This window comes from Camelus ferus, chromosome 16 (genome assembly GCF_009834535.1).
Source record: "Camelus ferus isolate YT-003-E chromosome 16, BCGSAC_Cfer_1.0, whole genome shotgun sequence".
Taxonomy (NCBI): Eukaryota; Metazoa; Chordata; class Mammalia; order Artiodactyla; family Camelidae; genus Camelus; species Camelus ferus.
In genome coordinates, this window is record NC_045711.1 from 38,977,928 (window position 1) to 39,005,343 (window position 27,416).

The window sequence follows — 27,416 nt, forward strand, 5'->3', positions numbered from 1 at the left end:
ACCTTTTCTGGCTTTGGCACTGAAAGTCCTGCATCCCAGAAAACCCCAGAATTGTGGGGACACTGGGATGGGTGGTCACCCCATCTGTATTCTCTGTGCTCCTCAGATCCAGGAGAGGAGGCTTCAAAGTCCACTTGGGCATCCTGGGAAAGGCTGAAGTCCTTGCTAAGATTTCCGCAAAATCCTGGAGCATTTGCATCACCTCTGGCTCGGGGGTCTTGCTTTGGCTAAGCTGACTCCATGTTGTGGGGTGGATATCATTTCCAGATCCAAGATTCTGGACCACGGGGATTCAGATGTGAAATCCAGCCCCTTCTTCCCCCAGATCCATCTCCACATGGTGTCTGGGTGTGCAGGCAACACCGTGGGTGTGTAGGGTGGGGTAGGAGTGGCTACGGCACCGCCATGCAAACAGCATCACAGGGAACAAGACAGGCCAGTCCTACCCCCTATGGGGGCATGTGGCCATGTTGGGGGCAGTGGCAGTTCTACTCAGGGATCCCCAGCCTCGCCCCATTTCTCTAGCTTCACTCTCTGACCTCTTTTCCTTCCTCTAAATCCCTGTCCCTTTCTATCTCTTTTGTGGTCTTGGCCCCTGGTTGTTCTCGGGATCCTCCCCAATCAGCCTTAAAAAGTATTTTCCCAAACAAAGACAGTTCCCTCCCCAAGAGGACCTGTGGGGACAACCATTCAGATAATAGCCGGTTGTTGCACACGGAACTGTGTTGAATGATCTGTTTAGACTGGGAAGGCACTCGGAGTAGGAAAGGCCACATCTGGGATCTGTTCCTGGTTGTGCAGGGCGCCCATCCCTGGCTCCTTCAGAGAGGCTGGTCCTGGTGTTCTAGCCCCGAGCCCTACCCACCTCAGACCCTGCAGTCTGGCTGCCGCTGTCGCTGTCGAGTGAGGCCTCCTTCCCAGATGACACCTTTGAGAGGCCCGTGGCCCCAGGCTGGCTCTCACCCCAGAGTTTAAGGACAGATGCTCCAAAGTCACCTCCTTTAGGGCCAGAAGACCCTGGAACATAGCTGGTCCACCTTTTATTTTTACTGTTTTTTACTGAAGTCTATTTACAGTGTTGTGCTAATTTCTGGTGTACAACATAGTCATTCATATATATATTCCTTTTCATATTCTTTTTCATTATAGGCCATTACAAGGTACTGAATATAGTTCCCTGTGCTATACAGTAGAACCTTATTGTTTATCTATTTTATGTATAGTAGTTAGTATCTGCAAATCCCAAAGTCCCAGTTTATCCCTCCCCACCCCTTTTCCCCCCGGTAACCATAAGTTTGTCTTCTATGTCTGTGAATCTGTCTCTGTTTTGTAAATAAGTTCATTTGTGTCCTTTTTTCCCCCTTGGGTTCCACATATAAGTGATAGCATATGATATTTTTGTTTCTCTTTCTTGCTTACTTCACTTAGTATGACAATCTCCATGTCCATCCATGTTGCTGCAAATGGCATTATTTTATTCCTTTTTATGGCTGAGTAGTATTCCATTGTGTATATATACCACAACTTCTTTATCTAGTCATCTGTTGATGGACATTTAGGTTGCTTCCATGTCTTGGCTATTGTAAATAGTGCTGCTATAAACATTGGGGTGCATGTATCTTTTCAGCCTTTTATTGAACAGGGAAACCGAGGCTCATGATGGCAAGGTGACCATCTGTACTCACACACTCTGGGGACAGTAGAGTCAGGACAGTGAGGAGTGGGGTGTCACAGCATATTTGAGTGATTTATTTTAAAAGACTTCAGTGTGAATGAGTTTAGCGGCTGCTCTGCATATGCATTTAGGGTTGGGCAATTAATATGTGAAATAAACCTATTAATCCCCATCTGCAAAACCACTTCAGTTGCTTTATTAGTACAAAGAACGTTGCAGTGGTTTGATGGGTGGAGTTTGTGAGGTTTAAGGTGGAGGGGCAGGAGATATCCTGCAAACTCTGGTAGGGGGTTTGCTGGGACAGGCTAGAGGGGCGCACGGGGTTAAGATCCTGACACAGGCCCTCCTACCTTCCATAGACCCCAGCAAGTGGCCCAGCCTGGAGTGGGAGCTGGACTGGGTGGGCAGCCAGACTTGTTACCCCCGCCCCCCAGGCAGCAGCTGCTGTGGGGTCTGGAGGCTGGCCTGGTGCCCAGGCAGGTTACCAATGGAGGACCTGAGGACTGGGTCCTCAGCAGCCTGGGTTTGTCTCAATGTCAGCTCTTCCCTGGGAGCCTATCAGCTGCTTGGAATCGAGTGAGCCCCAGGCAGGGGACCCCACAGTTTGGGGAAAGTGTAGGCTTCTGACCTGCTGGCCTTTCCCTAGGGATGGGGAACAGATGGGCCTGGACTTGGGAGTGTGTCCATCCATCCTCCCTCAGGACAGCAGTCCATCCTTTTGTCCATCCTCTCATATATCTTTCAATATATGGTCCACACATAATAAACCTTCACTTATCTTTCCATCCATCTGCCCAACACTCCATCTGTCCATTCCTCCCTCCATCTACCTCTCCCTGCCTCCCTCCCTCCCCCTATACCTCCATCTTTCCCTCCCTCCCTCCATCCACCCTGTCCGCCCACTTATCCACCTTCCCGCTTACCCATCTCTCCACCCAGCAATATTTCTTGACAGCTAACCAGGGACTCAGAGATGAATAAGACATAACCCTGCCTTTAAGGAGCCAGGGGTGGGGGTGGGAGTTGGGGGACGGACTCCAGGGAACTCTGCTCAGCTGCAGGTGCAGGGCCCTGATCCCAGCAGACCCTGCTTTGGGGGCAGGGATGACAACACCCAGCTTTATGTTCCCTTTTCCCCATTAAAGAGCCTGGGTAGAGGGGCAGAGGAGACGGCAGTCTGGAAGGAGGGACGGGGGAAGGGAGAGGCCTCATTTGTCAGCTGCTCAGTAGGTACAGTCAGATTTAAAATGTCCCCAAAGAGTGTCTGCTGAGAGGCAGGAGGTGAGCACGCTGAATTATTTCTCCAGTAATTGGCGCTGAAGAAGCTGCAGACATCCTGGGGTCTGCATCAAAGAGCTCAGAGCTCCGCCTGTCTCGGTGCTGCCTGCCGCAGGGCGGCTTGTCTGGGTCTCCCTGGGTTCTTCCAGCCCCCACCCCCTCTTTTCTCCCCCTCTCCCAGTACTGATGGGGCCACCATGCTCTCCCTGGCTTTCTGCACCAGGCAGCCTGGGGGTGGGGCTGGGCGTGTGCAGGCCAGAGTACCGGCCATCTGCAAGTCAGCTGCTGGGGAAGGGACAGGGATGAGGAAACTGGAGCACTGAGGCCCTTCTCCGCAGGGAACAGCCTTGCCCAGGGCTCTGCCAATGTCTGCCCGGCAGGGTCCCTCTCCCCACATGGTCTGGGCAAGGCCAGTGCCAGGTTTTCCTTTAGTCTTATCCCTCCCGTGTGCAGAAGATCCTCAGATGAGCAATTTGAACTGACTGGTCACACATGTTTTATAAACAGTTGGATCTTTCTGTGCCTGTGTGACTGCATGCGTGCGTGCGTGCGTGTGTGTGTGTGTGGTGCCTGGGGCACCCCTCCTGCAGAGGGAACCTTCATCTGGCCCCCTGATGCCCCTATGTTGGCAGTAGGGGTGGGGATGGGTCCCAAACTACCTCCTGGGACTACCCCCGCAGAGACTTCTGGGGACACATTTAGAAAACTCTCTATTTAGTTCAGCTCTCCTGTCTCACAGATGGGCTGGCAGCAGGGCCACGATGACCGGTGTCCCCAGGCAGCCCCTCAGCAGAGAGTGTGAGGACCACTCCCCACCACCGTCAGGCCTTGACTATGGATCTGGCCATACACTTACACAGTCTGTGCCCAGAAAGAACAGCCAGGACCAGCTACATAATCAGCAGGGCCCAGTGCAAAATGAAACTGTGGGGCCCTTTATCCAACATTATTGAGAATTTCAAGAAGCAACAACAGAGCATTAAACTGAGCTTGGGGTCCTGCGTGACCACACAGGTTGTGCGTGGGCCCGGGAGGCCGGCACTGAGGCCGGTGGGGTTCCAGACATTGAGGGAGCAGCCAAGGTCCCTGGGTGACTGCTGTTTCCCTTGCCATGAGCCACAGGGGGCAGAGAGACGCAGGAGGACAGCATCCTGCTTTAGAAGGAAAGGCCGAGTCTTGTGCGCTGCTGGTGGGGATGGAAGATGGTGAAGCCGCTGTGGGAAAGCAATGGTGATTCCTCAAAAAGTTAAGTGTTAGAACTACCACATAATCCAGCAATCCCACTTCTGGGGAGACACCCCAAAGGATTAAAAGCAGGGTCTCAAACAGATACTTGTACATCAATGTTCTCAGCAGCATTACTCACAATAGCCAGAAGGTGGAAAGATCTCAAATGTCCATCAACAGATGAATGGATAAACCATGTCATACTTCTAGCCAATGGAATATTATTTGGCCATAAAATGGATAGAAATTCTGACACAGACTGCAATATGGATAGATCTTGAAAATACTAAGCTAAGTGAAATAAACCAGACACAAAAGAACAAATACTATATGATTCCACTTGTAAGCAGTACCTAGAGTAGCCAAGTTCATAGAGACAGAAGGGAGAATGGGGGTGCCAGGGGGTGCGGGAGGGAAGAATGGGGAGTTAGTGTTCAACAGGCACAGAGTTCATTCTGGGAGGATGAAAAAGTTCTGGAGATAACGGTGGTGATGGCTGCGCAAGAATGTGAATGTACGAGCTCTACACTTAAAAATGGTTAAAATGGTAAATTTATGTTATATGCATTTTACCACAACAAAAAAATAAAGAAAAAAAAACAGGAAAGATGGGCAGGTGGTGTGGAAGACAAGACAGTCGTGTAGGGTTGACAGTGGAGATGGACGGGGGGTGGGGACTGTGGAGCTGCAGTTTCCCTGTTCTGGAGTTCAGGGGTCATGTTCGGGGCGGCCCCCACAGCCCTGGGAGGAGGTGCGGGTCAGTCCAGAGACAGGCTCTGACTCCAAAGGTGTTGAGGCTACTTGATTGATGGAAGCTTCTGGAAACCCTCGTAAGCCAAATGCACCTGCCTATACGTGGCCTGAAAAGACAGCCACTCCACTGAACCTATCCTGGGCAGACTCCCAAGAGCACAAGATATTCTCCGCCATGTGGGCCAGGGGCAGGAGACAGTGTCCGACATGGGGGCAAAATCTCTGTGCAGCCATTGAGGGTTATTCTCATTTGTTACATTAGCAGTGGGAGAATACCCCAGCGGGACAAGGGGCTGATTTTACCCTATTCATCTAGAAGTTTCAACCTGTGCCCTTCTCTGCCTGCACCCAGCTCCCTCTCCTGACTTGTTCTCACTAGCAATGCCCCCTCGCCCCCACTGCACTGAGCATGGTCTTTGGCAACCGTATCCGACTGCTCTGCACTCAAAGACAGTCTCTCTTGACCTCCCTGGGCCTCAGTTTCCTTTTCTGTAAAATGGGAGCATCGAAAGTATCTGCCTCATAGTGGGGTGAGCATCTCTAAATCTCAAAGCAGGTGCCTGACTCAACAGATGGTGGCCATGATAGTTATGACTCAGCAAAACGCTTTGGCTTCCCTGGCCTGGCTCAGTGGAACTGAGGGCTCTGTTTGTTGTCAGCAAACAAAGTTGTGTGAGGAGGCGGGGGCGGTGAGGGAAGTGAGCGAGGGCACTGCCTGGAGTCCTTGATGAGCCTTCCGCCTGGCAGCGCTCCTCTCTGCTGCCTGCTGCACTCCGGCTCTGGGGCAGAGCATGCAGCAGACAGTCCCCTGGAGAGGCAGGAACAGGCAGAAGTAGAGATTGCAGGCTTCTGGGAACCAAGGGATGCGACACCAGAAAGTGGGCGTTTTCTTGTTTGGGGAAGATGCCAGCCCCCACCTTTGTGGGTGGAAATGACTCTCACCTGCTGGGGCTGTGAATGCTCTTTTCCTCCAAGGCTAAGGAACAGCTGGGGGCGGCATCTCTGTTGAGGGGGTGGGATGAGGCAGCAGGGCTCAGTCCCAGGCTCGTCTCCTTCTGCCTGGGTTGGTCTGGGGGGTGTCAGTCCAAGGAGACATTGATCAACTTGTTCCACCAGGGCTGAGGTTTTCCAAGTTGGCCTCCCAACGAGGAGCATCAGCATCACCCGGGAACTTGAAAATGCATGTCCTCAGCCCCGCCCTGGACCTCTGAGACAGAAGCTCTGCAGTGGGGTCCAGGGATCTGTGTTTTAACAAGGCCAGTGGGTGATTCCGATGCCGCAGGAGGGTGGAGACGACGTCTGTTCTGTCTCCTACCGAACCTCAGCCACTACCACTGCACTTGGCACCCCAAATGCTGCCCAGTCAATGTTGCCCAGTCATCATTCCCTGAAGGGAAGAGCATGACCATCTCTGTGCCTCAGGCTCCATGCACTTACCTCCTTACATCCCTGAACAACTCCCGAGGCAAGTGCCACATCTGAATTCTATGGGAGTCATAACTAACAGCAGTGGTAGGAGTTTTCCATGGGCTTTCAGGTTTTTAACTTCCACCAGGATCCTGTGAAGGTATTATCCCCATTTTACAGATGAGGAAGCTGTGACAGAGGATTACCCATAATTTCAGGTACTAAGTAGTGGAGCTGGGATTCGAACCCAGGTGTCCAAAGTTCCTGAGCTTTCCCCCTGTGGCCTCTTTGAGGGACCACTTGGTTATCTGGTTTTGGGACAAATCAAATTTCTTTGCTTCCTGATTTTTACAGAAGACACAGAACACCCTCCACTCCTAGCCAGGAGAGTCTCAGGTCCCAAAGTTAATTTATAAGTTGGTTGCTTGAGACTCAGAAAGCATTTCTGTAAAGGAAGGAATTCTTGGTTCCCAGACCAGCCCACAAAGTACCCTTGACTCCTGGCAGCAACCAGAGCCCGGTAGGGAGATCTGTCCCATTTCTGCCTTAAAGCTGAGGGCTTCTGGGGTGAACTCGTGATAAAACTGCTTCAGAACCCTATCAACCCTGTGACGCATCTCTAGGAAACACATCTGGGACTCACAGGGGGCTGCAGGGATTGGGTCTCTCTCCTGGACTGGGTTTGGTCCAGGCACAGGGTTCTGGTGGGAGCTGAGTGTGGTGGCTTGTGCTGCATCAGGTCTGAGGGGTTAAGGGGATGTTTGTCCCAGCACTGAGGTATCTGAGAGCCGGGAGGCAGAGGCAACAGCCCCTTACAGGCTGGATATTTGGATATAGTGACCCCGGGGGCTGTATTTTCCCTGCTAGGCAAGTCCTCAACACCTCCTTACCTTACTTACGTGCTTTGGCCTCAGGGCTCTCACCTTCACTCTGTGGGTTTATCCTGTTTGATATGTATTTTCCCATTAAAAATTCCACTGTTAGAAATGTAATACAGTGTAAAGTTTAAAAACTGTCCTACAAAGTTTATAACACAGGGCAGCAATCCTCTGCTCCCCTCTCAAGTCTGTCTCTAGGCAACACTTAGAACTCTTAGCTGCTTCTGCTGGTGTTTACCTTTGTATTGAAATCTCATGCTGATTCTATTTCTTGATTCTGCAGTTTTATATATTATTATATATGTCCTGGTATATTGTAAAATATCATGAGATCATAGACAATCTCCCCAACACATGTATGCTTCTTATCCTTTTTGTACATTCTTGTGTATCTCCTCTGTCCTCATCCTCCAGTCTGGGCTGGCTGGCCTTGGTCTCTGGTCCAGCCACACAGCCACTGCCATCATTCTGGGGACTCTCTCTGCCCCTCTCCTGTGTCAGATCTCCAGTTTCCTGTTTCCCCCATATCCTCTTTCCTGGTATTCTCCGTTGTTTGGCTGGAGCACATCCTGTAGTAGCTGCCTGAGAAAGAATGTATGGGAGGTAAATTAAGGAAAAAAACCCCAACAACTCAAGTCTGAAAATATCTTCATTCTACCATTATTGAGATCTGGGTGGATATAAATCCAGATTAAAAATAATTTCCTGTCAGAATTCAAAAGCTACTGTTTCATCATGTTCTGGCTTCAAAATCTGCTTTGAGAATTTCAAAGCCATTTTAATGCCTAACCCTTGGTGTATGACCTGCTTTAAATTTTTTTTCTCTAAGTTTTTAGGATTTTTTTTCTTTAGGATTTTTTTTCCCCTGGTGTCCTGAAATTTCATGATAAGGCTTCCTATGGTTCTCTAATTTTTTTTTTTATTCTGAAAGATTTCAGACATACAAAAGTAATACAAATATAACATATAATGAAATATTATATTACAAATCCACCCATCCATCATCGAGACTAAGAAAACACTACCAATAAAAACCCCTCCTAATGCCTCTTCTTCTCAAGATGTATCTTGAAATCTGTTGTTTATCCTTCCTATGCATTTTATTCTTCCACTGCATAAAATATATGTTAATATATAACATTTTTGCATGTTTAAAAATCTCTGTGTAGACAGTGTCATAACGTACTTATTTTTTCTGCCATCTGTTCCTTTGCTCAGCGTGGTATTTAGGTTGTTTCCAGTTTTCAGCTAATAAAAAGTGCTGCTCCAAACATCCCGTGCATGTCTTCTGGAACCCACATAGAAGAGTTTCGGTCCTGCCAGCACATGGAGTCATCCTGATGTCAAGGCTGGGCCCCACACTGACTAAACCAGAATCTTTGGGGGCACGTCTGGGGGGCGCGTCCAGCGTGAGTGTTTATAAAGCTTGCCAAGTGATTCCAAAGAGCTGCCAGTGGTGACAGCCACTGCCCTGGACCAGGGTGCCTCAGAGTGTGGTCCTCCAGCCAGCAGCATCAGCTGGGAGCCAGACAGACATACACGCTCAGCCCCCGGCCCAGACCTAGGGGGTGAGAGTCTCTTTTAGCAAGACTTCAGGTGACAGGTATGACGCTGCGGCTGCAGGCCAGGTATTGTCACACGGCAACTCACAATGGTGGCAGCCGTCCACATGGCTATGGTTTTACATCACTGTGCGCGGCACGTGGTGAGTTCTTTCTCTACAAAAGAGTGTTTCCTTCAGTCCTAGGAGATATTCTTGTGTCATTTCTTCCACAATTTTCTCTCCTCTATTTTCTCCTTCTTGGTTTGAAATTCCTGTTAGTTGGAGGTGAGACATTCTGTGTGGATGGATCTGATCTTTTGGTTGTCCGAATGTCTTGACTTTTTCTTCCTACTTTTACATTTCTTTGTTTTGGTGTTTCATTTTCTGGGAGATTTTCTCACATCTTCCACCCCTTCTAATGCATTGAAACATTTGTGCTATTATATATTTATCTTTTAATTTTCAAGAGCTTTAACAGTGCCTTTTGAAAAATAACATTCTTTTCTTCCTGTTTCAAGGGCAAATATCTTCAGAGGATTGTTCTCTGACCCCTTTCTTCTGTGTGCTGGGGTCACTGTGTCTTCAGCTGTTGGTTTTGGTTAACTATGAGTGCAACATGGCAAAGCTAACAGGAAGCTCTGTACACCTGGGAGGGGCTTGGGAATGGGGGCCTCACGATGGTGACTGGGCAGAGATGGGGGAATCACCAATTTCAGCATCTGTCTGTCTTTTCTCTTTGGTCAGTTTCCCAGAGAGAAATTCAATAATGTCCTGCCGTGGGGGTGGGGGAGGGGCTGGATGGGAACAGAGCCACCTGTGAGCAGGTGAAGAGGGCTAAGGGTCTCCCCATTAACTATCACTTCACCTCAGCTTTTGGTTGGGCTTAGGGTTCCCAAACCCAATCCTTCTAGCTCAACCTTGGCCAGCTGTAAACGCGTCTTCTACCAGAGGGAGAGAAGGGCCATCACGAGCCATCTGGGCTGGGAGACGAGGCTTGGGTGGCACTTCTTCCAACCGATACTATTTTCACACCCACCCTGAGCTTCCGCCTTAGGCATAACCCGGTCGCTCCACGTTCTGAGCATTTGGGGGATTCTGCAGAGTGAATGGGCTTGTTAATGGCTGGCTCTCCCTCTTGTAGACACTTTGGGGAGCGCGGGAAGCTGGCACTAAACAAGTGATGCTCTTCCATCTTCCAAAGTCTTCGGACCTCTCTTCCCTGCTGCCGTCGCCTCTCCTATTCCTTCTGCCTTTGTAGCTCATGCCATTTTCGCTCCTTTGTGTCGTTTTGGTGGGGTCTGGGAGGCAGAGGAAATACAGATGCGTTCAGTCGACATGTTTCACCAGGCATCCTTGTCCGTTGTTACACATGTGCCTACATGTGTGTATAAGTCATTTCGATTATTTGTACTCACACTTAACTTTCCCTTTAACGCAGGTGGCCTCAATTTTTCCATTCAGCATTGGCTTTGTGAGCCCTTCTAACACGCAGATCAAGCTCACACCTTTTCCTGCGGCTGGGCAAGTGTTCCCGCAATCGGTGTACCATATTTCCCCCATCCACTTCTCTACTGAAGGCTCTCAGAAACACAAGCGATTGTAGCCTTCTGGTCAACACACTGGCTCAATGCAAATTCTAATCTTTATTGTTTATGTTCTGAAGCATAACTTGTCGCAGGGCAACAGTGAGGTTTCCTACTGTCTGCCAGTGACAAAGGTAAAAGAGCTAACGGTGGGGGCCTGAGGGCCTGGAGAGGAAGGCCCTTCGAGGACCAGGCATGGGGGGCGGGCAGGAAGGACGGGAGGGTGTGGGCACCGCACACACATAAACACACGTTCTCTCTCCTCAGGGAAAGGGTTTTCTAGAAGCATCTGCCCACACTTATTAGATATTTTTTGAAGAGAAGTGAATTAATGGCTTAGGGAGGTTCACGCCCCAGCAGGGGACTCAGCTGAAGGCTGCTTTCCAGTGAGCGAATTCACAGAGTTCACCAGAACCCTTCCCAGCTCCACCACCCAGTGAGAGGCTGAGCAAAGCCCGGGGAGGCCAAGGAGGCCTTCCAAGAAACCTACCAGCTGGCCAGGCTTAGCAGTAGCTCCTGAGCCAAGAGGGAGAAGGCTGCTCCACTCCCGGAGCTGCAGGGGGAGGGACGGGCGGGTGGACCTCTCATCCCACCTGCTCACAGCTCCTTTCTGGGGGCCACGTTCAGCTGTGACGGGTACCGCTCAGGGTAGGATGTCTTCCTCCATTAATACAACTATGGAGAAGGCCCTGCCTGGCACCCTCAGAAACTGCAGTGCATATGGGAAGGCCCCACACAGTGTTTTCGAATGCCCTTCCGGTGCAGCCAAGACGAGAGCAAACTGAAAATGAACACAGGGGTGGCCTAGGGGTTGGGGGAGGGCAATAAATAAAGGCCATGGCTGAGTGGAGTCGCTGGGGTCGGGGTGGAAGAGGGGAGTTCCCGAGAGAGAAGGGTGCAGAAAGGCAGTGGGTGGGGGAAAGCGGACTCAGCCCCCAAAACACTGGATGTTGAGTCAGAGGTCACGCTGGGCAGGGCTGGGCGGCACAGGCCTTCAGGACTGGTCGGGAAGGAGCCGGGGAGGGCCTGGCTCCAGCTCCCTCTCTCTCTCCCTCTCAGGCTCTTCCACTGGAAAGTCTGCTCCACGCACCAAACATGCCTCTGCCCAGGGCAGGCGGAGGGGACCGGCGGAGGCCACGTCAGCAGCGGGGACTCGCCCAGGTGTGCCTTTTGCCTTTGAGAGAGAGAGAAAAAAGGCCACTATAGGGTGAGCAGAGGTAGAGTCCCTCCCCAGTGACAGCTGGAACTTTGGGAATGAAATGCAGGGAAGGCGGACTCCTTGCTGGAATGGCCCGCACCTGAAGCGGCTTCCCCGGCTGAAACTAAGCCAGGGGCTACCCTGGAGGGGCTGCCTTTGCTGTGTCACTGCAGGCAAGTCTTCTCAGCCCAGTGGGGCCATCAATACCCCGCCTGTTTAACAGAGGTGGTCCTGGGACGCCAGAGGAGCAAGTGGACATGGGAGCATAGAACTTTCCTCCAGACCAGTCCCTTTCAAGTAACAACTGAAGCCCTGGAACCCTTTTTATGCGCTGGGCCATATGGCCTCCTCCATTTGTTACTGGACATTTCCTGAAGACCGGCTCATGGAGGCACTCCATGTGGACCCTGGACCTTACCCTCTCAAAGCCCCCGAGAGGGACACGATGTGGTCCCCACTTTAGTGATAATGGAACTGGGCGCCGAGAGATCAAATATTAAGTTGAATCATATGGAATTGCCAATGTTGAATTATTTCTGATTTACAAAAATGCAGTTTCCTGTGATTCTGCCTGATAGTTTGCCCACATTCACATGGGGATGGGTGGCAGGGCTGGGACTAGAACTTGAAACTGGTGGATTTCAAACTGCCTTCAGTGGAGGATTTCAGGAGGCGAGAGGGAGGGGAGAGGGTCTGCTCCAGGCAACGCCCAAGGTGCCTCCCTCTCCCTGAGACCTGCCTACCCACCATCACATCTGTGTTGGTCTCTCTCATGACCTACAGCTTCTCTTCCTGGGAACCATTGAGGTGGGGAATGAGGGAGGAGGGGAAAGGGTCAGGGGACGAGAGCCCCTGCGTGGTTTCCCAGTGGGTAGTGCCAGGCACTCAGGCTCCTGCAGCCACCCTGTCCATGTAGGCTGGGGGATCAGCAGTGTGTGTCTGTGGGTCCTCTGGTTGGAGAGGCACTAACTCCAGCTGGAGATTCTTTCTTAAAAGAGATTAGGGGCCGAATGTGGACCTGCACAATTTTCTCCAGCTTGAGTGTGAGGACCCCCTGCCCCTCAGCTGCATGATGATCCTAGGCTGCCCGGGGCAGGGGGCAGCTGGGGTTCTTGCCCTGGGCTTCCACACCCATCAAATGGGGATAATAAGCCTCCTGTGTGCTTGGCCAAGAGAATGAAAGTTGACCTTAGAGGTGCAAGGGCTCCATGCTGCCAGCTCCAGGGTCCTGAATTCTCCCTCTTAGGATTTGTCCTGCCCCGGCCTGGGCTGTTTTGGGTGAGCTGGCTCGGTAGGTTTCTGGAGGTTAAGGACTGTCCCCCACTGCACCTGACCCAGGCTGGGCGCATACAGATGCTCTCAGAACAGAGTTACTTCAGCTTCATGGAAATACTATGAAAGGTGATACGTTTTATAAAGCAGGGCACATAACAACTGTTGTTCCAGTTACCGAGAATGGAGAGGAATGGTCACCATTATTATTTTGGGTCCCTGTTTCTGTTCACTGCAGATGGGGTCCAGCTCACCTCTGCTCCCCTAGCACCCAGCACGATACTCAGTAAACACAGAGGACTGAAAACACCACCTCGCCTCTCCAGCTCTGAAGCACTGATGGGGGCGGAGGAGAGCAGACGGAGAGGAGATGGGTGGGTTGGAAGAAGCGGGGTGGTACTCACCGGGGCCCTTTGGGTCTGGCCAGGGCTGGGTGCCCCACTGCGGGTCTGCAGAGCCTGTCCCAGCCTCGCTGGCCAGGCTGCTCTGGCTCCCAGAGAGGTGGCTGGGCGGGCGGGTGGGTCCCATCTTGGGTGACTCCACGCTGCCACCTGCAAGAGACCACGTGAATGGCTCAGGGCTGGGTCCTTTCGGTCCTTGAACTGAGACAGGGATGATCTCAGCCTGACAAGGAGCTGAGCTAAAATCTCATTTGGAATTGTGACATGTGTCTCCGGAGCCAGAGCCCCTTCCCCTGGGAGCTGCCACCCCCTCCCCACTCGCAGGGTTGCCACATTCCAGCGGGACCCCATACTCTCTAGCCACTGCTGACTGGTCCTTGATCTACGAAGGCAACCAAATGGCCCCAGAGTCATCTGTGTGCATTTCTGTTCACCCACTTGTTGCTGCTTTACTAACTGAAGAATCCTCACCCAAACACGGTTGTTAGTTCCTGCCTGGCCGAGACAGCAGAGATGGGGGTCTGTAAGGCTCTCCATCTTCCCCCATCTCCCAGACCTGCTTGGTCACAGTGGAGAGTTGGTGTGAAGAGAGGGGACAAGAGCTATAGTAGTGGGGGGAGGGGGAGGAGCATAAAACCTGCCCCAGAAACCAAGGCTGGCAGGTAAGTTTCCTTCACCCTTTTCTAAGATAGAATCTTCAGCCTGAAGGGGCCTACAAAATCATCTAGTCCAGGGGCAGTTTTCACCTTACACATTATCCCTGCCTACTGATACTGATCACTGGGAAAACTGCGCCAAGGAGGATTCGGAGGCCATGTCAGGCTCTGTGGGAGAGAGAACCACAATCAACTAGTAATGTCTGCTTTGGGCACAGGAGGGGGAGTAGAAGCACGTGCACCAGGCACTTGCCAGGCACTCACCCAGACTGCCACCCCAGCAGGAATTCCTTCCATACCAGTGCTGGCAGATCACCCAGCCTTCCATTTCCTTCCAGTTTGGGGCAGTTATTAAAAACCCTTCTTTGTATGTACAAAAATCAGCCTCCTGGAATGTCTTGCAAATATCCCAGTTCAGCCCCAGACCCACTGCGCCTCCCTGATCTAGAACAACTCCATAGACTCCTGGTAGCCTGAGGAAGCAGCAAGGCCACTGCACCTGGGCTTGGGGAACAACAGTGCCACTTCCCACACTTACCTGATTCCCCACCAGGTTTGTCACCTTTTGGGTCCCTGACCCCAGCAGGCGGGTGTCTATCCTCTATGCTGGAGGAGCTGAGAGCTGAATCGCTGTCGCTGTCGCTGGAAACCACTGGAAAAGAGACACCAGCACAGGAGGTCACCCCTCACTGGCCACCACCAGCAGCCATGCTGGACAGAGGAGACCGGGCAGGCCTCCTCCTGCCAGGACAAAGTGGCACAGAACCTCCGCTGGCCCTTGTGTTTGGGGCACGGGAACAACGGTCCAGGGAGGGGGACAGCAGGGAACTCCTGCCTGCCAGTCAGAGGTGAGTACCAGTGCGAGGAGGCTGGGACTCAGGCCCAATGTCACCAGCACCAGCAGGGAGGGCTCACACCTTGGGCAGCCATCTCCACAGGTTGCCCCCTCCCTGGGGCAGAATCAGAAGCCTCCTGCTGGGAGAAGCTCGTTATGGCCTTTGGTGTAGTCACAGCTGCTCTGACATTTGCACTTGGCAATGCTTAAGGTTGCACAGCCAGGCTCTGCAGGAATGAGAATCCCTGTCCTAACTGCTGACCCTGACAGAGGGCTCCAGGCAGCTTGATGTACGCAAATTCACGGAGGCCTCAGAACAACCCCGCAAGGTAGGAAATAGCACTGTCCTCATTTCATAGGCAAGGAAACCGAGGCATTTGCCCAAGGTGGGCTTCTTACCCTGGCAGGCTAGCACCACAGCCCCTGTTTGTGACTACTCTGATCATGCTGGAAAAACTGAACCAGGAGCAGCAGGCCCGGGCTCTCATCCCAGCTCATCCAGTCACTCCCAGTGGGGTCTTGGGAATGCAGAAGGGAGCCAGGCTGATGGGGCTGGGATTCCAGGAGAGGGAGGAGGAGGGGAGCTCTCACAGTGAACACCCACTGTGGTAGAAATCCTCTTTTCTGGACTAACTGGGACCCTGTTTGGCTGGTAAATCAACAGTGGGAGTCATAAAACAGGATCTACTCATACATTAAACACTCTTTTAATTTTAAGCAGAGAAATGTACATCCACTCGCCAGGCTTTTGATGTAGGGCTTGGGTGCTTCTCTGAGATTGGCCCACATGGTCTCTCATGTTTAAACTGCATCCACACTGAGTTGTCTGTGATTCCAAGGTTCAGCTTCTTTAAATTGGAAAAGAGCTTAAACACACCCACAAAGCAAGATGAGGGCAGAGTCCTTCTCCGTTTTCCATTGCTTTCTCCTGTTTTTTTTACAGCTGTGCTGCCCACACCTAATTCAACAGCTTTTTTTTTTTTTTCAAGCAAGTGGTTTCTATCAAGACTTTCCGAAGTCTTGGTTTTAATGAAACAACTCTGTCTTTCCTGACTCTTTCCATCAGTTTACACGACATTTAATGAAATAATGTAATTGTTATAGCAAGTACAGCCACACAGAAAGGTTTGGGATCACAGGTGACCAGCTCTCACAGGTGACTAACTCAGCGGGTTGGGTACAAGTCGGTGTGTCTTAACCCAGAAATGAAAGATGCTGGTTACGGAGGGAGTTTGGAGGGGTTGAGTGTTCTGCCGGGCACTGTGCTAGGCACCTAGTGAGCATGATCCTACTGGATCTGTAAAACATCCCTGAGCCATAGGGACCTGTTTGGTGGGGGATGAGATCGGAAACAAAATCAGTCTATACCAAGGGCGGCTAGTAGGTTTCATCTGCTGCTCCAGGCCCCTTTGGAGCAGCGTGTAGAGGAGAAACCGGAAACCGTGTTAACGCCCGGCAAGGGGAAGAGCCCGGTCAGTGAGGGAAACCGACTGTGGGCTCAGGAGGGCAAACAGCAGGACCTGTGCCAGGTAGCTTCCAACCGGATCTAGAGCCTTCTGAAAAGCCTTCATGCCTTCAGCTCATGTCACCTTTCAGCTAAGGATGTCCTAGGTCCCAGTGCTAAGTAACCAGAGGGGCTGGAGCTGCCTGATCACTTCAGACTAAGAGATTCTCCACCCTGTACTTCCACAGCAGAGTGGCTGGCACACAGTAGGTACTTCAGGAAGCTCTGATGACTTGTTGGCTCCTCCCTCTCCCTCATCCCCACCTCCTGCCAGTTTCATCACCTAAGTGGGGCTTGAATCAGTGGCCTCCTCACCCTGGTCGCTGCTCTTACTTAGTTCAAGGCCGCAATGTCTCCAGCCTGGACTCCTGCAGCAACCTTCCTCCCCCTGCCCGGGCACCATCCACAGGCACCTCCCTCTGCACAGCTGGGGAGGCTCTGCTAACACATAAATCCCGGCTCCCCCTTCTTTACAGGCTCTCCGTGACCTACGGGATCAAGCCAAAATTCCTGCCCTCTGTCTACATCTTCAACCCACCCCACACAATCTGCTCTCCTACCTGGGGCTCCTCCAGCCCCACACGGCCTAGAGCTCCTGCCAAATGGTCAGTCAGCACCTCCCACAGTGACTGGCTTCCCTCTGCCCAGAATGCCCTCTTCTGGCTCAGTTTGGGTACCACTTTCTCCAGGAAGCCGCCACCTGGCTGGCTGAATGCCCTGTGTGTTCTGCTACAATGGCAGCAACCACTTCCTGCTTTAAGTGTTCTGTGTGTGTTTCCCCCTGCAGATTGCATGGTTCCTTGAGGGCAGGGCCAAACTATACCACGAACGAGGCTGGCGTGCTTCTCCTGGAGAGCATGATCCCTGGGGGTGGGGCACACGAGATGCTAACTGGATTGTTTCCAGCTTTGCCCTCCTCTGTCTGCTCAAGGATTTTGCCTTTTCTGCTCTGTTTCTTTCCCTTCTTGCCTTCAAGGAAGAGTTCTACTTTGGCTTTCTGGGCTTTTGTGATGTAGAATCAAAGGGAGATGGGGACAGGAAGGACTGTGGTCCACATGCCCCCTTCCTCGTATTTGAGAAATGCGAGTAAAGGACTGACTTATTTTGCAATTGCTTTTTTAGGTCTTGGACTGGGGTTCTTTGGTCATGAATCTGCTGAGACCTGACTCTATGGGCATCAGTTTTATTATAAGCATTTACGTATTTTTGACTCATTCACTGACTAGCTAAACGCCAACCCTGTGGGTCCCCAGACAAAGGGAGTGGGAGGTGGGGAGGAGGCAGCAAGCAGCCCACAGGTCCCTTGGGGCAGCTGTAAAGGAATCAGGGCGGCTTCTGCCCCCTCCTCTCAGCAGAAGGGGGATCCAGCAGCCTGTTAAGCAGTGGGGGACATGGTGACTAATCTCCACCTTGGTTTCCCCATCTCTCTGATAGAGATGCTTCTGGATAATTCAGTCCTTCTTCCTGGAACGTTCCATCTCCCCCATGGTTGATATGCAGGATCTTCATAATTCTGGGGTGGGGTAGGGAACATGGGGCTGGGGGCAGTGAGGGGAGTGGTAGGCGGACATGACATGGGGCTCCACAGGGTTGAAATAAATACTGGATCCTTTGGTGCTAATGAGCAGATGCCACGGGGCACAGCATACCAAGAGCCTGAAAGCAGATGATGGGAAAGGACGTGCCAGGACGTGAGTTACTATGGCCACTCATTCACCCCATCTCTTCACTCTGCTCCCTGTTCTGTCATCTGTTGTACATGGTCACACGAAAGTGGTCACGGAGTGGGCTTAAATTGTAAGAAGACTGTGCTGTGCCAGATTGGGGGATCATTTTTTACTGGGAGGAGTATATCTTATCCAAAGTGTCAACCCTGGAGGTGGGGTCTGGGCGCCATATTGCCTCATTCCCACGTGGTGCCAACGCTATGCAAGGTTTAGAAAAAAATAAACCTCCCCAAGTGACAGTCGGTTGGCTTGTTCTTTGTCTCCTTTTATAGGCTCCAAAGGGCCATAGTCATGGAAGCAGGGAACAGCCCCAGATGACAACAGAGCTCACAAAGGCATCACAGAGCAGAGAGCCAGCCAGCCGACGACCTGTTCCTTTTGGCTGCATCTCCCACGGCTCAAGCATCTTGGCTCATTGTGTCTGGGATTTGAGGCAGGGGACCAGACCTCTGCTTAGAGGTCTTTGTGGTGCAAACCCAATCCCATTTCTAATCCACTCCAATAAACCCCACTCGAAAGGAATAAACCAAAGGAAGCCGGCAGTGTCCACGCCTGGCCTTGGCACTTACTGTCAGCGGGAAAGAAACACACTGAGGAGACACTGCTGAGAGCATCCCTGGACACAGCCCAATGCAAACGCCATTTACCCAAATACTCCTCCGGTGGCAAAGGAAGAAGTTTTTCTTCTTCCTCTCCCTCCAAATGTCACCGTAAAACTGAAAACTTGGCTAATTTGCCATTTGATTACTGTTGCCACCTTTCTCCCTGCACAGCAGCTGTGATCGTAAATCCTCCAGTTCTATTAACAAAGCTTTTAGGCTCATAAATCTTTTGGCCCTTGCTCTTCCATCCTCAGCGAAGCACCGTGTGTCTGAAGGCTGATTTTTTTCCCCTCTAATTCCCCAAAGACTCAGTCTAGGATGGCTCGGTCAGTGGTGAGCGCTTGTATTCTGCCCACGCCTGATTTTTTCAGACTGAAGATGGGAAAACACCAGGGAGAAGACTGTCCTGATAGCTTCCCCAAGAAGGAGGTATCACTAAATCGATTCACTGGGGCTCTGCCACAAGGCAGGGAGGAGGGGGGCCTCACCCACTGCAGGGGCCTGAGCCCCTAAACTACTCGCTTGGGGACCTGGCATCACTGAGATTTTCCCATCTTGCCCCAGCAGGGCTGCCCCACTCTGCCCAGCTCTCATCCTCTGCAGCGGACAGTCCCAGCGCCAGCCAGGCCCGCTTCTCTGGGGATGGGCCAGCTTTTTTCTTCCCCCTGGCTCACTCTTGGATGGATTTGCAATTTGACTATCACCATGGAAACTCAGAGTTTTGGTACATGAAGGTGGGGGGAAGTCTTCCCTTTTGAAAAATCTTTCCTGATTGCTTCAAAGGACATGTGTGGCAGCTGCTGTCTTGTGGAGACACCTTGCCTGGGATGATCCAGAGGACAGGCAGGATGCTAGCCACTTGACCTCACAGCACTGCATTGGGATTTGGGGGACCTGCTTCCTGGCTCTGCTCTGCCATCATCCTTTTTTGTGACCCTGGGGGCACCTCTCAGGGCTTCATCACACACAAAAAGAGGCCAACCTAGGCAGCTATTCTGGGTCTGAATCCTAGGATTCAACGTCAGGTCAGCTTTTTTCCATTAGCGGGGAGACCCAATGTCCCTCTCTGGTTGAGAGGCGGGGAGAGGTGACTTCTGGGCCACACAACATCCGCCTGCCTGGCACAGGGACAGCCAGCAGCCTGTGAGCTTGGGAGGCCCTTATGAGCTGCTGCTGCTCTGCTTGGAGGCTCCCAAAGCCCCCAGAAATTATGGGAATTAGAGAGGAAGAGATATTTTCAGCAAACATTCTGCCAAAGCAAAGCAGATGGTGGAAAATTTTGCATACTAAAAACAAAAAAATTTTTTTTAACGTAAAGGAAAGATGATAAGGCCCTGGGGAATGCAGAGACATCCCCAATTAGCCTTACTCAGCCCACCAGGCTGGCGCGGCTGCAGAGAAGTGTCACAGAGCCGTCCCCACTGGGACAGGCGAGGGCTGCCACACTTGCAAGCAGGGCCAGGCTGGCAGCCTGAAATCCCACTGAGATGCCACCTAAGTCTAGGACTAGGTTTGGTGGCAGCAGGAGGGAGAGATGGGGGTGGTGAAGAGGCACCACTCTCAGTTAGACAGTGTCCTGGCTCTGCCACTTGCCAGCTGTGTGACTTTGGGCCAGTTTCCTTACCTCTCTGTGCTCTGCAGGACCACCTATGAAATAAGGGGATGATGGATCCTCTCCTTGGCTTTCCTGAGCATTAACAGAGGTACCACAGGCAGTGTCTGGCATGCAGTAGGTGCTTGACAGATGGGAGCTATTTTATTTGAGGTAGATATCCTGAGCTCAGGGTCCACAACACCTGGCCTGGGGCTGGTCTCTGGGCTCACCATGCTTGGTGCTCAGGCCAACATCACAGGGATGGACTTGCCTTTTCCAGGGAAGCTTAGATTTCCAAGTTGTGCTTCATAGGACACCGAAGGCACTAGACGCCTTCAGAGGCCATCTGGACGCAAAGCTGGGACTTGAACCCAGGCTTATCTATTGCTGAATCTCTGCTCTCTCCTCCTCACCTAGGATGTAGGGCACCCCCTGGTCTGGCCTCATCCTAAAGGCTATGGTCCCTCAGAAGTACTCCCCTCCAGGCAGGCCAGTTTGTCCTCTGTCTCCCAGACATGCCCTTTCCTGTCAGAGGCAGGGGCTGCCACGTGGGTGACAGACAGCTGGTTTACCCCCAACAACTAGCGGGGAATTCCAGCTCTGCTCTGGGCACTTCTGGACCAACACCTTCATCTCCCTGAACCTCAGTCTTCTCAGCTATAAAACTGAGACAATAACAACTACCAATACAGTAAGATCAAGTAGGACAAAAGGCATCTCAAGTTTGAAAAGCCTGACAAGCCTCTAAATATTTTTAAAAATTAGATTCCAATTCACCCCCCAGGTACCCATCCAAATAGCACCTCTACTGGAAAGTCCAGCCCTGGGGAGGGAAGGGAGGAAGACAGGCCCTCCCTTACTCTCCCCACAACTCTTCTGGCCCCTGTCAGACACCCTCTGGTACTGCATTTCTTTTATTCCAAATGCCTGCCTCAACTTCCCCAACTGTCCCAGGAACCTTGAGGGCAGGGCCACTTCTTAATCGGTGTCTGGCTCCTTCCCTCAGCCCCCAACACTGGGCCTTGGGCCAAGCAGGCACTCAGTAAATACTTGTTGACTATTTCCTGAAAAAACCTCCCCAGGAGAGGACAGGACAGCACAGAGAGAGAGGGGCTGGACCGCAGTCAGCAAGGTGGTGGCGAGCCAGCTTGGGCCGGGCCTTCCACCAAGCAGGTGCCTGCAGCCTCTCTCAGAAGGACACTCAAGTGGGATGAGCCAGGCAATGGTGGCCTCAGCCTGAGCCAGGGACAGACTAGTGGAGGGAGGGGCTGTTGGAAGCTGGTTGCCATGGATGTGGGATGAGTGGGCCCTGGAGGGGGTGCGGGGTGGAACGCCCAGCTCAGACAAAACCTTCTCCTCTTCCAAACTGGAGGCTTGAGGATGGGTTCTTCTTTTGTTTTGGAAACTCCCTCCAGGGCCCGAGTCATGGTCTGGATAAGGAGAAAGGTGGCCCCAAGGCTAGGGGGCTTGTCCTCATTGGGATGGGCTCCGTGGAGCCAGAGAGGCTCAGAGCCCTTCATCCTCCCCCCCTCCCTCCTAGGCCCGAGTTAGATCTGGATGACCCTCGCTGCCTAGATGCCTGACCACCCTGGGCCTCGTTTCCTTGTCTCTGAGGTGGGAACAGTCACAGGTTAGTCACAGTGAAGGGCCCAGGGAGCCTCCCTTCCTTGGCCCCCCTCTTCCAGGTTGCCACCAGGGACCTTGGCAGGGACAGAACAGTCCAGGCCGGAAGTTGAGAGTTGGGGAGTGGAAGGTTTCCTGTGTTTGCTTATTCATTAGCCATTGATTTTAATTAACTCCCTCCTTGGGGCCTGCAGACAGACAAGAGGCACCAGATAATGAAGACGAATCCTCAGATCAATAGTGATATAGTTGCCAGCAGTGAAATCCTGTGGTCCTGCTCTGGCTGAAGGAGCTCCAGATAGAATGGGAGACAGATGGATGGGAAATAAGAACAGCTCCTTCCAGAGAGAACATGATACTCTGGAAGGGAAGTGGAGAGTGTTTAGGGAAAGGAGAAGTCAGGGAGGGCTTCCTGGAAGAGATGGGATTTAAAGATGGTATGATTTCAATAGATAGAAATGCTGGGCCCAGGGTGTGCCAGGCACCCCTGAAAGAGTACAGAAAAGGCAAAGGCCAGGTTGTAGGCTTCTCTGGGGCCAGGTCAGCTGTGTGGACTCAAGAGGAAGGCTCCTGGTGCAGGCACTTAGAGGACGAGGGGCTGGTATGTCTTGAGTGTGTTCTGCACTGTTTCTCTCTGGCGGGTTATTGCTTCTGATTTATGGCAGAAATGAAGCCAAGTGGGTGCGTATCCTCTGCCAGCTCTTTTGCTGGGAGACAAAACACGCCTTCATCTGCTCATTACATCAGTACTCTCTCTGTCCTTCTTTCTGTCTCTGGGTGTCTCTGGGCCTTTGACTTCAACTCTTTGTGCCTCTTTTTCTGATGGTTTAAAAAAATCTCTCTCTGCCTTTGTTTCTCTTCTTTCTTTCTGTCTCTTGTGTATCTTTGTGTCTCTGCGTGTTCTGAGTCTTCTTGGGTTTGTCTCTTGGTTCCTCTTTCCGTTTTTGTCAGTTTTGCTTACTCTCCAGTCCTTCCACATGTCTGCCCCTCTATCTCTGTCTCTCTGTCACATTTCCTCAGAGTCTGGCCTTCTTGGCCTTGGGCTCTGTCCCTCAGGTTCCCTAACCTGGGCTGGATTCTTAGCCCCTGCTCAGGCCCATGGGGTCTGATCTCAGAGCCTGGGTGGGGGGAGGGGCTGCCAGCTTTGCCTTGACCCCGGGGGCAACTGAGGCAGAGGTAGCCTGGCACCTCCTTCCTATATGAAGGTCACTGCGCAGACTGACTTTCCCAGCCTCTGCTGCCGCTCCTGGACCAGCAAGTGGAAATCAGCCCAGCCCCACCCTAGAGGCCGGCCTCCACCCCTTGATGGACAGGAGGCAGGGGTGGGGGTGAGGGGCAGGGGGAGAGGGCCGCTGAGCTGAGTGGAGCCAGCACTGTTATTTCCGAGGGCTTTACTGGAGTCAGATGAGGCAGGCGGGCCCAGATTTACGCACTTCACCCAGGTCCCCGAAAGCCAAGACATTTAGAGTGGTTGGAATTAAGTTGTAGGTTCACACGGTGAGACAGATGAGCGGCTGGAGAGGGCTGGGCTGTACTGCGCATGGTAAGAGCTCTATGGACATCCGCTGAACTGAAGCTGGCTAGCGGGGGTGGGGGGTGGAGTGGGCCCTGCTTTCCTGTTTCAGCTCAGATGGGGGTTGGGGGTGTAGAGGAGGAGTAAGGAGTCCCAAGACTGTACCTTGCAGCTGGAGTCATCCAATCAGCTGAGGCTGTCACTGGGTTTGGACAAATTAGAAGGGACAATCATCCCCTGACCTCTGTGGTGCAGCTAATGAGGGCCTTCTGCTCTGGGGAAATCAACCCCCAGGCCAGCCAAGACACTGGGACAGGCAGGAGTGGGGCTGGGGGCAGGGGTGGGGTGCAGCAGTGGGGATAATAGCGGCTCCTGGATGCTCAGGGCTTATGTTCTGGGGGCAGCCCCTCCATTCACATACTCCAGCATCGAGCTCATGTCTGGCTTCGCCAAGGGCTCTTAAGGTCAAGACAAATTAGTAATGCATGGGCTTCTCTTTCAAAACACAGCCACGCAAGACGTGGCCAGGCCTCTTTCCCTGAGACTTAGGGAAAGGGCAGTTTCTTGAAAACTGTGGGGATTTCTCGCTCTGCCCACGTCAAGATGACAGTGCAAGTTATCTCACCTCTCCAGGCCTCAGTTTCCCCTTCTATAGACTGGGACAACAGGACTCCCCCTGACACAGGTGTCGGGGGAATTACATGAACTCACAGCGCCCGGCACAGGCTGCAGTCAGTGGCATCTGAGGCCAGGGGCCTGCCTCTCACCTGCACAGACCCACAGGCAAATGGTACGCAAGCCCTCAGCTGAGCCTGGAGGAGTGGTGGTCACACGGAGGACCCACAACTGACCAACTGTCAGCGTTTGCCCCCGAGGGGCCCACAGGGGACTCGGGCAACTTGGCACCATACCACCCCCTTCTCCTGCCTCTGGGGGGATGGATGGCGTTCCTGTCCCTAAATGGCTAGTGGGAGCCATAGATGGGACTGTCCAACTATGACATCTTGGTTTATTTATTTTCTGGACCCAAACAGCAGACCTACATCACGAAGCCCGGGGTTAATGGCCTTCAGGGTGCGAGGCTGGACACACAGCATCCTGCTCAGGTGGCTCAAAGGCAGCCTCTCCTCCCTCCTCTCCAAACAGTGCTTTCTGGCTCACATCTGCCTGTGCGTATTTGGTGGTTTCTATTTTCTTTACGTATAAAAAAATCTCAGGCACTTTCAGCTCCCTGGGACTCTAGAACCCATGCAGGGAGTAAAAGGAACGGTGATAATGAAGCAGAAGAGGCGATCCTGGGGACAGGGCCGTGAAAGGAAGACTCAGGTGGTTCATAAGCGCTTAGTCAACCATTGCACAAGCACAGTGTGCAGGGCGGGGGCGGGGGATTTAGGAGAGGGGGTGCTGGGCGGTTTGATGGGATTGCACTGGCAGCACATACCAGGACTGCGTGTGTGTGTGTGTGTGTGTGTGTGTGTGTATGTGTGTGTTTGTGTACGCGTGCATGCACACGACGAGGGTGGGGCCGCTGCTGAAATAGGGCTGATCTTTCCAGCAGAGGCAGCCTCAGTGTGTGGGCTGGGAGCTGCTTTATCACCTGCAGAAATTCCTCCTCATCCCCTTGGATTTGGAACTGTCAGATAGGAAAGCTGGAAGAGAACGGACCCTCTGTCCTGACCCCTGTCATCCCCGTCCTACTCGTGGGGAAACCAAGGCCCAGAGAGGAAGAAGGACTTCTAAAGACTAAAGTTTTCCTGCCCTGGGTCTCGGAGGGGGTACCCTATTAAAACTCAGATGCTCTGCAAGGCTGACCTTTTAAGCCCTTACTGGTGAGGCCCTGGGGGTGATGATGGTGGGTCACCTCATAGAAGGCACAGAGCCACTAAGGGCAGGAGTTGTGGGGTCAAGGTTAGGAGTATGGATGCACAGATGTGACATGGTCAGGCTCTGGCCTTCCACTGGTCAGATGGAAGGGTCAGTGAGTGAGGTGGGCTAGATATAAGAAACCCTCACTTCCAAAGAGACGTGTGCCCACTTTTTTTTTTTTTTTTTTTGGCAACAGGTGTACCTGTTGGTCTAACTTCTATTCTCTCTCCTTCACAGGGATGTGGAAACAAGAACTATTTCACTTTCTTCTTAATAACCCAGCAGGGGTGATGATCAGAGTGTGAGAGACAATAGGGAGGGGTGGGGACTGCAGCAGACCAGAGACTGCCAGCCTAGGGTGAAGGGAGATGCTGCCACTTGCCTGTCCAGTTTTCCCAGGGAGGGGTGGTATCGCCAGACCTTCTGATTTTCAAAAAAGAAGCCCCAAATCCTTTTTTTTTTAAACGAGAATTCTCCACATTTAAATAAAGTTGAACATAAAGTAGTGAGCCAGATCGAGTCACCGTTCCACCAGCTGCGACCTCTAACACCGGCAAAAGTCCAACCCACCAAGGACAGATGGCATCCCCACTCTGAACATGGAAGCCCTCCTGCTTTGCTCTGCCTCCTTCTCCAAGCCTCAGCCAGCCTGGCCCCCTGCACGCAGCACACACTCCCAGCTGCTCCGAAGATGCAGGGAGTTCACGCACCACGGCCAGGCTGATGTGACAGAAACGGCGAGTCCCGAGTCTGCGGGGGAAACACTGGAGGTGAATGGTGAGGTGGAAGAGGGCAGCTGAACGCCCCGAGGAGCTTCCAAAATGCTACTTTCTCAGGAACAGAGAAAGAAGGAAGGTGGCACAGCAGCAACTGGCTCTGGGCAGTGAGCAATCCTGTCTGAAAATAAAACATTTTACAATCCACAACTGTGGCTCATTAGGAATGAACGGATTTACTGGTATAAATAGCCCACTGCGTTAAGAAGTCAGGAAACGGCTTACGCGTTTGATGGAAAAACGGCTGCCACACAACTGCTTATTAGCTCAGTCGGCTGCAGCTCTGTGCTAATGAGACAGAGGTCTCAGGTTCAAAGTTTTCGTGGGCCACGTGGCTTCCTCGATCTGGGGACATAGAATGTGTCCCCATCCCCCTAGTGCTGGGCACAACATGGGGGCATAACTCTGGGTATACAGTAACAAGCCCATAGTAAGCTTCCCCTATTTTCTGAACCATAGTATCCCTACCATATATCCAGCCTCTGCTTGAATGCTCCCTGTGACAGGGAGCTCACTACCCTGTCGGATACAAAATGCCCAATTCTGTGGTTCAGCGATTATTGATCAGGAGACACAAATTCCCCCTACTCTGTCCCAGCTCTGTTTTTGGGGAAAGCAGCCACAACTGGGCCTAATTGGCCACACCATCTATAATGTCTGATCAGGCTAGATGCAAAAAGGGCTGCCTGCACAGGAGGCGCCTGGGCCAGTCATGTCCTCCCCAGGTGTGGATGTGGGGTCCTGAGAGTGGCAGCAGAGGCTGAGACTGAAGGGCAGCCAGACTTGCGGCAGAGTGCACGCTGGGGAATGGAGCTCATCCCAAGTTCCCTGAGAAGCAGCCTCTCATCCCCACAGGCCTCGAAAGCCTTCCTCTCCATCCCGGCTTCTGGGAGACCTTCCTCAGCAGCCAAGCAGCAACCCCCTAACTTAAGCCGGCCTTGGTGGTCTCTGTTCCTGGCAACCAAAAACCCTCCAACCAAGTCCGAAAGGGTAAAGCCAGAATGTGTGGTGATTTGGGCAGTAGCTTTACTCCACATGACACTCAGAGGTGAGGAGCGTGGGCTGGGATTCAGAAGCCTGGGTCCCACACCCTCTTGGCCTCTGTGACCTTGGGTAGGCATCTCCCTCCTCATCCATCACTTAGAGTCGGTTTCACATCCGTAGCTGCCCCATAGGCTGTTCTGAGCATCAGATGAGACAATGGCCATGAGTCACAGAGCTCTGGCTGAGGTCAACGCAGCACCAAGAACTCAGCTTCTCCGGAGGGAACGGAGGTGGCAGCATGGGGGCGGACGGGCTGGCCAAGGGGTCATTCGCGAAGGGTGGCCCCAGGCAAACATTTGTAGCTGAGCTGAATGAGACCACTCAACCCAGACAACCCCAAAGCTTGCTTTCACTGGACTGCAAACAGCAACACAGTTTAGGATTTAAAAAAAACATTTTTTTTAATCTAGAGAGCCAATAAAGTGATAATGAAACTACCCAAATGGAATAAAATTTTCCTA

At 52.3% G+C, this 27,416-nt stretch overlaps 1 protein-coding gene across 5 annotated transcripts in view; it reads right to left on the reverse strand.

Annotated features, from left to right (window-relative positions):
* Positions 1 to 10,385: 10,385 nt before the first annotated feature.
* The window catches only part of RPH3AL (rabphilin 3A like (without C2 domains)), a 142,217-nt gene continuing 125,186 nt past the window's right edge, over positions 10,386 to 27,416 (reverse strand). For all 5 annotated transcript variants that reach the window (XM_032457505.1, XM_032457501.1, XM_032457502.1 and 2 more), the window contains 3 exons: positions 14,410 to 14,523; positions 13,219 to 13,365; positions 10,386 to 11,518 (listed from right to left, as the gene is read on the reverse strand). In XM_032457505.1, coding sequence (XP_032313396.1) covers positions 11,484 to 11,518; positions 13,219 to 13,365; positions 14,410 to 14,523 — 296 coding nt within the window. In that variant the 3' untranslated portion in view covers positions 10,386 to 11,483. The remainder of the gene's footprint in view (positions 11,519 to 13,218; positions 13,366 to 14,409; positions 14,524 to 27,416) is intronic.